Source organism: Dendrobates tinctorius, unplaced genomic scaffold (assembly GCF_039654945.1).
Source record: "Dendrobates tinctorius isolate UK_male_01 unplaced genomic scaffold, ASM3965494v1 ptg000250l, whole genome shotgun sequence".
NCBI classification, from domain to species: domain Eukaryota; kingdom Metazoa; phylum Chordata; class Amphibia; order Anura; family Dendrobatidae; genus Dendrobates; species Dendrobates tinctorius.
The window spans coordinates 26,259,071-26,273,250 of record NW_027361917.1 but is presented as its reverse complement, the minus strand read 5'-3'; the positions used below and the strand labels follow the sequence as shown (position 1 = coordinate 26,273,250).

At 46.8% G+C, this 14,180-nt stretch overlaps 1 protein-coding gene across 1 annotated transcript in view; it reads right to left on the bottom strand.

Moving 5' to 3' along the window:
* HNRNPLL (heterogeneous nuclear ribonucleoprotein L like) overlaps positions 1-14,180 on the bottom strand; it is a 116,949-nt gene that overhangs the window by 89,499 nt on the left and 13,270 nt on the right. The window contains exons 2-3 of the mRNA XM_073557583.1: positions 5,016-5,134; positions 435-672 (exon numbers count right to left, since the gene is read on the bottom strand). Of these exons, the coding sequence (XP_073413684.1) occupies positions 435-672; positions 5,016-5,134 (357 nt within the window). The remainder of the gene's footprint in view (positions 1-434; positions 673-5,015; positions 5,135-14,180) is intronic.

Sequence of the window (14,180 nt, the reverse complement as noted above, 5' to 3'; positions counted from 1 at the left end):
TGCTTTCTAGGTGGCACTACTGTGTAGGCGACAACGTGGCACTGCTTTCTAGGTGGCACTACTGTGTAGGCGACAACGTGGCACTGCTTTCTAGGTGGCACTACTGTGTAGGCGACAACGTGGCACTGCTTTCTAGGTGGCACTACTGTGTAGGTGACAACGTGGCACTGCTTTCTAGGTGGCACTACTGTGTAGGTGACAACGTGGCACTGCTGTGTAAGTGACAATGTAGCACTGCTGTGTAGGCGTCACTACTGTGTAGGTGGCACTACTATGCAGGTGGCACTGCTCTGTAGGTGACAAAATGTAAAACAGTCTGCTGTGAGGGTGTCACACTGGGTATACCTTCCCGAGTTAGCACAAGACAGACGTGCAGCTCCCAGGAGGAAGCCATAGTTGATAAATGGTATGACACACATATTTGTCAGACTTACCACTGTAATAGGATAGAGGGGATTTTGGATGGAAAGCAGAAGAACTTTATTCCCACCAGAGGGGTCTTCATTGTTTGCTGGTCTTGTAATCCTTTTACTTGTGGAGTAGTTGAAAAATGCCTGTTGTCCTGCTATGTAGACTGGCTCATTGCCGGCAAATGCCACACACTTCTTTGAAAATTCTGTATCTTCAAATTCAACTAGAGCTTGCCGCTTGAAAGGCATCATCATCACATAGCTAAACAAGGCAAAACCCAAAACATAAATCAAATGCAGATTTGTACTGCCAAGACAAACAATTCCTTTACTAGTGAAGGCCTGATACAAAAACGACAACAATATGCAGACAGCCATAATATATTGCAATATAGAAGTATAGCAGTGTACTATATTAGCAGTCAATATTAGAAGCTAACATGATCAAATCCACTAGTGCCACTAGATATGAGACAAAAAGGTCAATGTTAAAAGTTAATACAAAAAATAACTCATTATAAAATGCTATGGTGGAAAAAAACAACCATGCTAGAATTGCTGAAACCTTACCTCCCAAAGAAATAGAATAAAAAGGATTAAACAATTAAATGTACCAAAAAATGGTTTCAGCAAAAACTACAGTCAGTGCACAAACCCCTCGTCCCCAAAAAAAAAAAAAAAAAAAAAAAAAAAAAAACACACACACAAAAACCAAGCCCTCACACAGTTCTGACGACTTAAAAATAGTAAAAAACTACACAAATTTGGTATTGCCAGATTACTGACTTGCAGACTAAAGTTAGCATGTCCTTTACCATTAAAACAATATAGTCAGCGCCCCAAAAAATGTGCTAAAATTGAGCCATTGCGCTGTACTCATTTTATTACTTTAAATGAATGCCCAAATGATGCCATTAAAAAATTACAACTCAGTTTGCAAAAACAATCCTTCAAGTTTGCAGACACATGGACAGGATTGGACACGACAGGACATACAGAAGCCTGGATGACAGCTACAGTGGCATATAAAAGTATGGGCACCCCTGGTCAAAATTACCATTAATGTAAACATTTACACAAGTTAAAGATTAATTGATCTCTTAGGCTAAGTGCACACGTTGCAAAAAATTTCTGCACAAAAACCTGAATCCCTTCCCAGAAACCGCACCTATTTTTCCGCGGCGGTTTTGATGCGTTTTTTACTGCAGCGGTTTCTAAACGCATGGAAGAAGCCCAAACCGCGGAAAAATCCGCAAAATTAATGTGCATGCTGCGTTTTTTTACCGCAATGCGTTTTTTTTCGCGGTAAAAAACGCATCAATGTGCACAAAAAGTGCAAAATGCATAGAAAAGACTGTGCAGCTTATTTTTAGCAGTTTTATAGTGAAAACCGCGGTAAAAACCGCTAAAAAAACGCTGTGTGTGAACACAGCCTAAAAGGCCTAAAGTTATAGATGACACATTTCCTTTGTATTTTAGGCAAGAAAACTAAAATATATTGTCATTTTTTACATTTTAAAAATCACAAAAAAGAAAATGGGTTGATGCAAAAGTTTGTGCACCCTTGGAGATTTGTGTGCTCAGATAATTTTGACCAAGGTTTCAGACCTTAATTAGCCTGGTAATATTATGGCTTGATCCCCATCATCGTTAGGAAAGGCCAAATGCAAAATTTCCCAGCTTTATAAAAACCCAGCCTCCTTTAACCTTGTGTCATGAAACATCAGCCATGGGTTCTTCTAAGCAGCTGCCTAGCACTCTCAAAATGAAAATAATGGAGGCCCACAAAGCAGAAGACTATAAGAAGATAGCACAGCGTTTTCATGTTGCTCTTTCCTCAGTTGGGAATGTAATTAAGAAATGGCAGTTAACAGGAACAGTGGAGGTCAAGATAAGGTCTGGAAGACCAAGAAAAATTTCAATGAGAGCTACTTGTAGGATTGCTAGAGAAGTAAATCAGAATCCGAGCTTGACTGCAAAAGACTTTTAGAAAGATTTAGAAGACTTTGGAGTTGTGGTACATTGCTCTAGTGTTCAGAGATACCTTCATAAATATTGCCTTCATGGAAGAGTTGTCAGAAGAAAACCTCTCCTGCATCCTCACCATAAAGTTTAGCATCAGAAATATGCAAAAGAACATCTAAACAAGCCTGATGCATTTTGGAAACAAGTCCTGTGGACCGATGAGATTAAAATAGAACTCTTTGGTGACAATGATCATTGGTATGTGTGGAGAGAAAAAAAAAAAAAAGCACATATATTTCAGGAAATGAGCGTCTCGCCAACAATTACGCAAGGGGGTGGATCAATCATGCTTTGGGGTTGTGTTGCATTCAATGGCACAGGGAACATTTCATGGGTAGAGAGAAGAATGGATTCAATGAAATTTCAACAAATTCTTGATGCAAACATAACACCATCTGTAAAAAAGCTGAAGTTGAAAAGAGGATGACTTCTACAAATGGATAATGATCCCAAACACACGTCAAAATCCACAATAGATTACCTCAAAAGGCTCAAGCCAAAGGTTTTACAATGGCCCTCACAGTCCCCTGATCTGGACATCATTGAAAATCTGTGGTTAGACCTCAAAATAGCAGTGCATGCAAGTCGACCCAGGAATCTCACAGAACTGGAAGAATTTTCAAAAGAAAAATGGATGAAAATCCTTCAAACTAGAATTAAAAGACTCTTGGCTGGCTACTAAAAGCGAAAAAAATTGCATAAGGGAGTGCTAATAGATACTAACCATGCTGGGTGCTCAAACTTTTGCACTGGCCTATTTTCTTTTTGTAATTTTTAAAGTGTAAAAGATGAAGAGGTCAGAGGCTGGGTTTTAATAAAGCTGAGAAATTTGCATCTCCTGACCTTTCCTTACGATAATAGTGAACAAGCCATAACCCTAACAGGCTAATTAAGGTCTGAAACCTTGGTCAAAGTTATTTGAGCACACAAACCTCGAGGGTGCTCAAACTTTTGCATCTGTCCATTTTCCTTTTGTAATTTTTAAAATGTAAAAGATTATTTTTCTTCTTAAATACAAAGGAAATGTTTGAAAGGAATCTGTCACCCTATTTTTCGCCTGTCAGCTGCCGGCACCGACATCAGGGGCTTATCTACAGCATTCTGTAATGCTGTAGATAAGCCAGAACCCCCCCCCCCCCGATGTAACCTGAAAGATAAGAAAAATGAGTTAGATTATACTCACCCAGGGGCGGTCCTAGTCTGGTCCGATGGGTGTCACGGTCCAGTCTAGAGCCTACCTTCTTCTAACGGTGACATCTTCTTCTTTGCTGCCTGTCGTGGCGCCTGCGCACTGCAGGACTCTGCTCTGCCCTCAACAGGGCAGAGCAGTGCGCCTGCGCAAGAGCCGCGATGTGAAGGAAAGATGAGGACGTCACCATTAGAAGGGAGGTGCCGAACCGGACCACGACACCCATCGGACAAAGACCGGACCAGGACCGCCCCTGGGTGAGTATAATCTAACTCATTTTCCTTCTCTTTCAGGTTACATCGGGGGCTTATCTACAGCATTACAGAATGCTGTAGATAAGCCCCTGATGTCGGTGCCGGCAGCTGACAGGTGAAAAATAGAGTGCTAGATTCCCTTTAATATGTAACTTTAGGCCTTTTACAGATCATTTAATCTTCAAATTCCTTAACTGGCTTAAAAAAAAGAGAACCTGAGTCAAGGCTACATAAAAGATGTATAAACCTTTATTAAATACAAAAAAGACATAGTAGAACAAACGTATTAAAATCGTATGATGAAATATGAGGGCAATACAGTGACAAAAATACCCAGAAATGAAGATGGCCAGTAGCACAATGGGGTTGTTAAAAATGGGAAGAGAGACATTTCAATGAATAAATTATAATAAATAGGGCTCACACAATGATGCTTGGGCAAAACCTGGATAAAGATGGCATGGAAAATTCAAAAATGCAAGCTACTTGGATCTGAGGTGGTAGGTCAGCTGAAGTCGCTGCACAATGGTGTAAGCAGCCCCCCCCTCCTCAGAATGGAGTAACAGATACAGACATTCATAACAAGTAGATATGTGATTCACAAGTAGATAGTGAATCAAAGCAACAGTAAAGTTAAATTACCTCCAGCCCAGAGATGTGGGTAAAAAAAGAAGTCTCAAAACATACCCATTGCTATGGTGAGCAGAGTGCACCAGCCAGCTGTCCCCAACGCACGTTTCGCAGTTGGTTTGCTTCCTCAGGGAGCGTGACCTAACATGTCACATGTGCCTCTATATATGTCAGACTCCTCCGATCATATGGTCGGCAGGAGCTACTCACAGCTAGTGTATTGGCGCATGCGCACTTGCCTGAAGTGCCCCACTTCCACCCGCCAACCTGATGCGGTCACATGGGATGGACAGTACCTAGCCGTCACCACGCAATCACACCATGCTTGAGGAAACAGAAGAATGTCTAAAGCAGGAACCAAGGGAAAAGTGCGCATGCGCGCACACAGACAGTGGATGAAGCAAATTCCTTAACTGTTCACAAGAACAGTAGTTTTGACCTGGGATGCCCAAACTTTTACATGCCACTGTATTGTTGAATAATATTCAAGACAAATATGGAGCCTACCATATGGTGCCAAATTTAGAGAGCGCCTCCACCAGGTCAGCCTCCACCACAGACTCACAAAGCCCTCGAACATGAACTACCGGAGAGACTGATACTTTGTGATGGTTTCCACCTCCATCCTGTGGATAAAGAAAAAAATAATAATGCAAAATTATTACAGCAAAACTGGATGAATTTCACAAGTAAGCTTTGGGCATGTTCACACAGTTTTTACAACGTGGCTTTTTCTTGCAGAAAAATTCATACCCAAAAAAAACCAAAAAAAAAAAAAAAAAAAAACAATTGTCTAATGGCATTTTTTTGTTAAGTGTCATTTTGTGAATTGTTTACTTTTTAGCTTTTTTGATTCAGTGGTTAAGTTTAAACATTTCTTTTCAAGCTGAAAAATCTCAAGAGTGGACGTGTTCTTTGAATGTTAAAACCCCCCCAGTACCAAATTCGCTATAGCCGTGGTTTAAAATTGAGATTGATGCCAAGTTTATTCAAAAAGTATTTGAAGTGATGTTTGATGTAAAAAATCCTTTCTGAATCCACGACAAAAACACTGTGTGAACACACCCTAACAAAACTTGAATGCTACTCTACGATTCTATGATTCTATTGGGATGATTTAGCGAATCCTGCTTTGAGCAGGGGGTTGGACCAGATGGCCCAGGAGGTCCCTTCCAACTCTACGATTCTATGATTCTATAAGTTGGAAGACAGCAGTTCTTACCACCTGTCCAATAAGCTTTAAGCCCCCCAACACAACATCTGTGTTACGATACATCTTGTGATGCTAGAGTTGGGGATAGACGTCTCATCTGATGATGCACTTTTAAGCAGAACAAAGTAACTATACATGGGACTAATACATACATATCCTGATTTATTTTTAATATATATTATATATACATACACAATATGTGTGCATATTTGTCACACATAAATGTTTCAGATCACCAAACAAATATAAATATTAGACAAAGATAACACAAGTAAACACAAAATGCAGTTTTTAGATGAAGGTCTTTGTTATGAAGTGTAAAAGAAATACAAACCTACAGGGCCCTCTGTGATAAATCGATTGCCCCTCTTAAAACACAAATTAACTGTGCTTTATTACATCTTTGGGAACCTGAGTTCAAACTCCCTATCCACAACCAAACCTGACTACTGCCACACCTGCTCTCAAGAAATCACTTAAATAGGACCTGCCTGACAAAGTGAAGTAGATCAAAATCTTCTTCAAAAGCTAGACATCATGCCGTGATCCATAGAAATTCTGAAACAAATGAGAAACAAATAATTGAGATTTATCAGTTTGGAAAAGGTTATAAATAGTGTTGAGCATTCCGATACTGCAAATATCGGGTATCGGCCGATATTCGCTGTATCGGAATTCCGATACGGAGTACCGATATTTTTACAATATCGGAATCGGAAGTTCCCATAATGCAAAGAGCCACTGCTGTGGCTCTGATTGGCTGCCGAAATGACGTCATCATGATGCGCAGTCTGTGCGCATCACGATGCGCCGTCAGTTCGGGCCTTCCGGAGGGGGGGGGGGGGGTCTATGCCGACTGCCCGGGGTTCTGTACCGGCCTGCCGGGGGTCTGTGCCGACTGCCCGGGGTTCTGTGCCGGCCTCCCGGGGGTCTGTGCCGACTGCCCGGGGGTCTGTGCCGGCCTGCCGGGGGGCTGTGCCGGCCTGCGGGTGGTCTGTTCCGACTGCCCGGGTGTCTGTGCCGGCCTGCCGGTGGTCTGTACCGACTGTCCGGGGGTCTGAGCAGACTGCGGGGGTCTGTGCAGGATCGTCCGATGGGACTACAAGTCCCATCGGGCGATGCCTGCTACCATGACGGTGATTGACACATTAGCCAATGATGGGACAGTAGTAGTCCCATCATCCGGCTAATGTGTTGAATGTACAAAAAAAAAAAAAATCCCTACTACATACATGCTACATACATACTACATGCTACATACATGCTACATACATACTACATGCTACATACATGCAACATACATACATACTGCATATATACCACATGCATGCAACATACATACTGCATATATACCACATGCATGCAACATGCATACTACATATATACCACATATATACTACATGCATGCAACATGCATACTACATATATACCGGGGGTCTGTGCCGGCCTGCCGGGGGTCTGTGCCGGCCTGCCGGGGGGCTGTGCGTGCCGACCGCCCGGGGGGCTGTGCCGACCGCCCGGGGGGCTGTGCCGACCGCCCGGGGGGCTGTGCCGACCTCCCGGGGGGCTGTGCCGACCGCCCGGGGGGCTGTGCCGACCGCCCGGGGGGCTGTGCCGACCGCCCGGGGGGCTGTGCCGACCGCCCGGGGGGCTGTGCCGACCGCCCGGGGGGCTGTGCCGACCGCCCGGGGGGCTGTGCCAGCCTGCCGGGGGGCTGTGCCAGCCTGCGGGGGGGCTGTTCCGACTGCCCGGGTGTCTGTGCCGGCCTGCCGGTGGTCTGTACCGACTGTCCGGGGGTCTGAGCAGACTGCGGGGGTCTGTGCAGGATCGTCCGATGGGACTACAAGTCCCATCGGGCGATGCCTGCTACCATGACGGTGATTGACACATTAGCCAATGATGGGACAGTAGTAGTCCCATCATCCGGCTAATGTGTTGAATGTACAAAAAAAAAAAATCCCTACTACATACATGCTACATACATACTACAAGCTACATACATGCTACATACATACTACATACATACTACATACAAGCTACATACATACTACATACAAGCTACATACATACTACATGCTACATACATGCAACATACATACTGCATATATACCACATGCATGCAACATACATACATACTGCATATATACCACATGCATGCAACATGCATACTACATATATACCACATATATACTACATGCATGCAACATGCATACTACATATATACCGGGGGTCTGTACCGACTGTCCGGGGGGCTGTACCGACTGTCCGGGGGGCTGTACAGGCTGCGGGGGGGCTGTACCGACTGTCCGGGGGGCTGTGCCGACTGCCCGGGGGTCTGTGCCGACTGCCCGGGGGTCTGTGCCGACTGCCCGGGGGTCTGTGCCGACTGCCCGGGGGTCCGTACCGGCCGCCCGGGGGGCTGTGCAGGCCGCCCGGGGGGCTGTGCAGGCCGCCCGGGGGGCTGTGCAGGCCGCCCGGGGGGCTGTGCCGGCCTGCGGGGGGGCTGTTCCGACTGCCCGGGTGTCTGTGCCGGCCTGCCGGTGGTCTGTGCCGGCCTGCCGGTGGTCTGTGCCGGCCTGCCGGTGGTCTGTACCGACTGTCCGGGGGTCTGTGCAGGATCGTCCGATGGGACTACAAGTCCCATCGGGCGATGCCTGCTACCATGACGGTGATTGACACATTAGCCAATGATGGGACAGTAGTAGTCCCATCATCCGGCTAATGTGTTGAATGTACAAAAAAAAAAAAAAATCCCTACTACATACATGCTACATACATACTACAAGCTACATACATACTACATACAAGCTACATACATACTACATGCTACATACATGCAACATACATACATACTGCATATATACCACATGCATGCAACATGCATACTACATATATACCACATATATACTACATGCATGCAACATGCATACTACATATATACCGGGGGTCTGTGCCGACTGTCCGGGGGGCTGTACCGACTGTCCGGGGGGCTGTGCAGGCTGCGGGGGGGCTGTACCGACTGTCCGGGGGGCTGTGCAGGCCTGCCCGGGGGTCTGTGCCGACTGCCCGGGGGTCTGTGCCGACTGCCCGGGGGTCTGTGCCGACTGCCCGGGGGTCCGTGCCGGCCTGCCGGGGGGCTGTGCTGGCCTGCCGGTGGTCTGTACCGACTGTCCGGGGGTCTGAGCGGCCTGCCGGTGGTCTATACCGACTGTCCGGGGGTCTGAGCAGTCTGCGGGGGTCTGTGCAGGATCGTCCGATGGGACTACAAGTCCCATCGGGTGATGCCTGCTACCATGACGGTGATTGACACATTAGCCAATGATGGGACAGTAGTAGTCCCATCATCCGGCCTATGTGTTGAATGTAAAAAAAAAAATAAAAATACATACATACTACATACATACAACATACATACTACATGCATACTACATGCATGCAACATACATATATACTACATGCATGCAACATGCATACTACATATATACCACATATATACTACATGCATGCAACATACTTATATACTACATGCAACATGCATACTACATGCATGCAACATACATACTACATATATACCACATGCATGCAACATGCATACTATATATATATATATATATATATACCACATATATACTACATGCATGCAACATACATATATACTACATATATACCACATATATACAACATGCATGCAACATATATACACTCACTGGCCACTTTATTAGGTACACCATGCTAGTAAGGGGTTGGACCCCCTTTTGCCTTCAGAACTGCCTCAATTCTTCGTGGCAGAGATTCAACAAGGTGCTGGAAGCATTCCTCAGAGATTTTGGACCATATTGACATGATGGCATCACACAGTTGGCGCAGATTTGTCGGCTGCACATCCCTGATGCGAATCTCCCGTTCCACCACATCCCAAAGATGCTCTATTGGATTGAGATCTGGTGACTGAGGAGGCCATTTGAGTACAGTAAACTCATTGTCATGTTCAAGAAACCAATCTGAGATGATTCGAGCTTTATGACATGGCGCATTATCCTGCTGAAAGTAGCCATCAGATGTTGGGTACATTGTGGTCATAAAGGGATGGACATGGTCAGCAACAATACTCAGGTAGGCTGTGGCGTTGCAACGATGCTCAATTGGTACCAAGGGGCCCAAAGAGTGCCCAGAAAAAATTCCCCACACCATGACACCACCACCACCAGCCTGAACCGTTGATACAAGGCAGGATGGATCCATGCTTTCATGTTGTTTACGCCAAATTCTGACCCTACCATCCGAATGTCGCAGCAGAAATCGAGACTCATCAGACCAGGCAACGTTTTTCCAATCTTCTACTGTCCAATTTCGATGAGCTTGTGCAAATTGTAGCCTCAGTTTCCTGTTCTTAGCTGAGAGGAGTGGTACCCAGTGTGGTCTTCTGCTGCTGTAGCCCATCTGCCTCAAAGTTCGACGCACTGTGCGTTCAGAGATGCTCTTCTGCCTACCTTGGTTGTAACGGGTGGCAATTTGAGTCACTGTTGCCTTTCTATCAGCTCGAACCAGTCTGCCCATTCTCCTCTGACCTCTGGCATCAACATGGCATTTCCGGCCACAGAACTGCCGCTCACTGGATTTTTTTTCTTTTTCGGACCATTCTCTGTAAACCCTAGAGATGGTTGTGCGTGAAAATCCCAGTAGATCAGCAGTTTCTGAAATACTCAGACCAGCCCTTCTGGCACCAACAATCATGCCACGTTCAAAGGCACTCAAATCACCTTTCTTCCCCATACTGATGCTCGGTTTGAACTGCAGGAGATTGTCTTGACCATGTCTACATGCCTAAATGCACTGAGTTGCCGCCATGTGATTGGCTGATTAGAAATTAAGTCTTAACACACAGTTGGACAGGTGTACCTAATAAAGTGGCCAGTGAGTGTATAATACATATATACTGCATGCAACATACATACTACATACATACCACATATATACTACATGCATGCAACATACATATATACTACATATATACCACATGCATACAACATGCATACTATATATATACCACATATATACTACATGCATGCAACACACATATATACCACATATATATGTATTATATATATGTTGCATGCATGTAGTGTATACTACATGCAACATACATACTACATACATACTACATATATACCACATGCATGCAACATGCATACTACATATATACTACATGCATGCTACATGCATACTACATATATACCACATGCATGCAACATGCATACTACATATATACCACATGCATGCAACATGCATACTACATATATACTACATGCATGCAACATACATATATACTACATACAATACATTCATACAATACATACATATAGACATACAGTGCATATAACAGAGTACATACTCACCATCACTTGTCACTTTGATCCCCGAAGCCATTGTCGTCTATGGAATAAAGATTAAAATAACAAATCACAAATATACTCACCCCTGATCCGCAGAAGTCCACGGGTGTCCCACAACGATCTTGCGTGGAGAACTGCAGCATCAGCTGATGCTACCGTTCTCTACAGGGCCCAGGAAACCAGTGTCGGGAGGTAGGTATCCTTCCGCCCTGTATTCCTCCACCAGTGTAAAAAAAAAAAAAAGTCCCTAGTCTCACTTTATGGCAAAAGCTGCATGGGAAATTTTTCACACAGCAATGCCATGAAATGAGACTAGGGACTTTTTTTTTTTTCTTTACAGTGGCGGAGGAATACAGGGCGGAAGGATACCTACCTCCCGACACTGGTTTCCTGGAGCCCGTAGAGAACGGTAGCATCAGCTGATGCTGCTGTTCTCCACGCAAGATCGTTGTGGGACACCTGTGGACTTCTGCGGATCAGGGGTGAGTATATTTGTGCTTTGTTATTTTAATCTTTATTCCATAGACGACAATGGCTTCGGGGATCAAAGTGACAAGTGATGGTATGTACTCTATGTTATATGTACTGTATGTCTATATGTATGTATTGTATGAATGTATTGTATGTAGTATATATGTATGTTGCATGCATGTAGTATATATGTAGTATATATGTAGTATGCATGTTGCATGCATGTGGTATATATGTAGTATGTATGTTGCATGTAGTATATATGTATTATATATATGTTGCATGCATGTTGTATATATGTGGTATATATGTATGTTGCATGCACGTAGTATATATGTGGTATATATATATATATATAGTATGCATGTTGCATGCATGTGGTATATATGTAGTATGCATGTTGCATGCATGTAGTATGCATGTTGCATGTAGTATATATGTATGTTGCATGCATGTAGTATATATGTGGTATATATGTAGTATGCATGTTGCATGCATGTAGTATATATGTTGTATGTATGTATGTTGCATGCATGTAGTATATATGTGGTATATATGTAGTATGCATGTTGCATGCATGTAGTATATATGTATGTTGCATGCATGTAGTATGCATGTTGCATGTAGTATGTATGTATGTTGCATGCATGTAGCATGTATGTAGCATGTATGTAGCATGTATGTAGCATGTATGTAGCATGTATGTAGCATGTATGTAGCATGTATGTAGCATGTATGTAGCATGTATGTAGCATGTATGTAGCATGTATGTAGCATGTATGTAGCATGTATGTAGCATGTATGTATTTTTATTTTTTTTACGTTCAACACATAGGCCGGATGATGGGACTACTACTGTCCCATCATTGGCTAATGTGTCAATCACCGTCATGGTAGCAGGCATCGCCCGATGGAACTTGTAGTCCCATCGGACGATCCTGCACAGACCCCCGCAGCCTGCTCAGACCCCCGGACAGTCGGTATAGACCACCGGCAGGCCAGCACAGCCCCCCGGCAGGCCGGTACAGACCCCCGGCAGGCCGGTACAGACCCCCGGCAGGCCGGTACAGACCCCCGGCAGGCCGGTACAGACCCCCGGACAGTCGGTACAGACCACCGGCAGGCCGGTACAGACCCCCGGACAGTCCGCAAAGACCCCCGGGCAGTCGGCACAGACCCCCGGGCAGTCGGCACAGACCCCCGGGCAGTCGGCACAGACCCCCGGGCAGTCGGCACAGACCACCGGCAGGCCGGTACAGACCACCGGGCAGTCGGCACAGACCACCGGCAGGCCAGCACAGCCCCACGGCAGTCCGCACAGACCCCCGGGCAGTCGGCACAGACCACCGGCAGGCCGGCACAGCCCCCCGGCAGGCCGGTACAGACCCTCGGGCAGTCGGCACAGCCCCCCGGCAGGCCGGTACAGCCCCCCGGCAGGCCGGTACAGACCCACGGCAGGCCGCACAGACCCCCGGGCAGTCGGCACAGACCACCGGCAGGCCGGCACAGCCCCCCGGCAGGCCGGTACAGACCCCCGGACAGAAGGTACAGACCACCGGCAGGCCGGCACAGCCCCCCGGCAGGCCGGTAAAGACCCCCGGACAGTCGGCACAGCCCCCCGGTATATGTGGTATATATGTAGTATGCATGCATGTAGTATATATGTGGTATATATGTAGTATGCATGTTGCATGCATGTGGTATATATGCAGTATGTATGTTGCATGCATGTAGTATATATGTTGTATGTAGCATGTATGTAGTATGTATGTAGTATGTATTTTTTTTTTTTTTTTTACATTCAACACATAGGCCGGATGATGGGACTACTACTGTCCCATCATTGGCTAATGTGTCAATCACCGTCATGGTAGCAGGCATCGCCCGATGGGACGATGCCTGCACAGACCCCCGCAACCTGCACAGCCCCCCGGCAGGCCGGTACAGACCACCAGCGGGCCGGTACAGACCCCGGCAGGCCGCTCAGGCCCACGGACAGTCGGTACAGACCACCGGCAGGCCGGTACAGACCCACGGCAGTCGGCACAAACCCCCGGGCAGTCGGCACAAACCCCCGGGCAGTCGGCACAGACCACCGGCAGGCCGGTACAGCCCCCCGGGCAGTCGGCACAGCCCCCCGGCAGGCCGGTACAGCCCCCCGGGCAGTCGGCACAGCCCCCCGGGCAGTCGGCACAGACCCCCGGCAGGCCGGCACAGACCCCCGGCAGGCCGGCACAGACCCCCGGCAGGCCGGCACAGACCCCCAGGCAGTCGGCACAGACCCCCAGGCAGGCCAGCACAGCTCCCCGGCAGGCCGGTACAGACCCCCGGCAGTCTGCACAGACCCCTGGGCAGTCGGCACAGACCCCCGGACAGTCGGCACAGCCCTGCGGCAGGCCGGTAGACCCCCGGCAGTCCACTCAGACCCTCGGACAGTCGGTACAGACCACCGGCAGGCCGGCACAACCCCCCGGCAGTCCGGCAGAACCCCCCGGCAGTCCAGTACAGACCCCCGGCAGTCCAGTACAGACCCCCGGCAGTCCAGTACAGACCCCCGGCAGTCCAGTACAGACCCCCGGCAGGCCGGCACAGCCC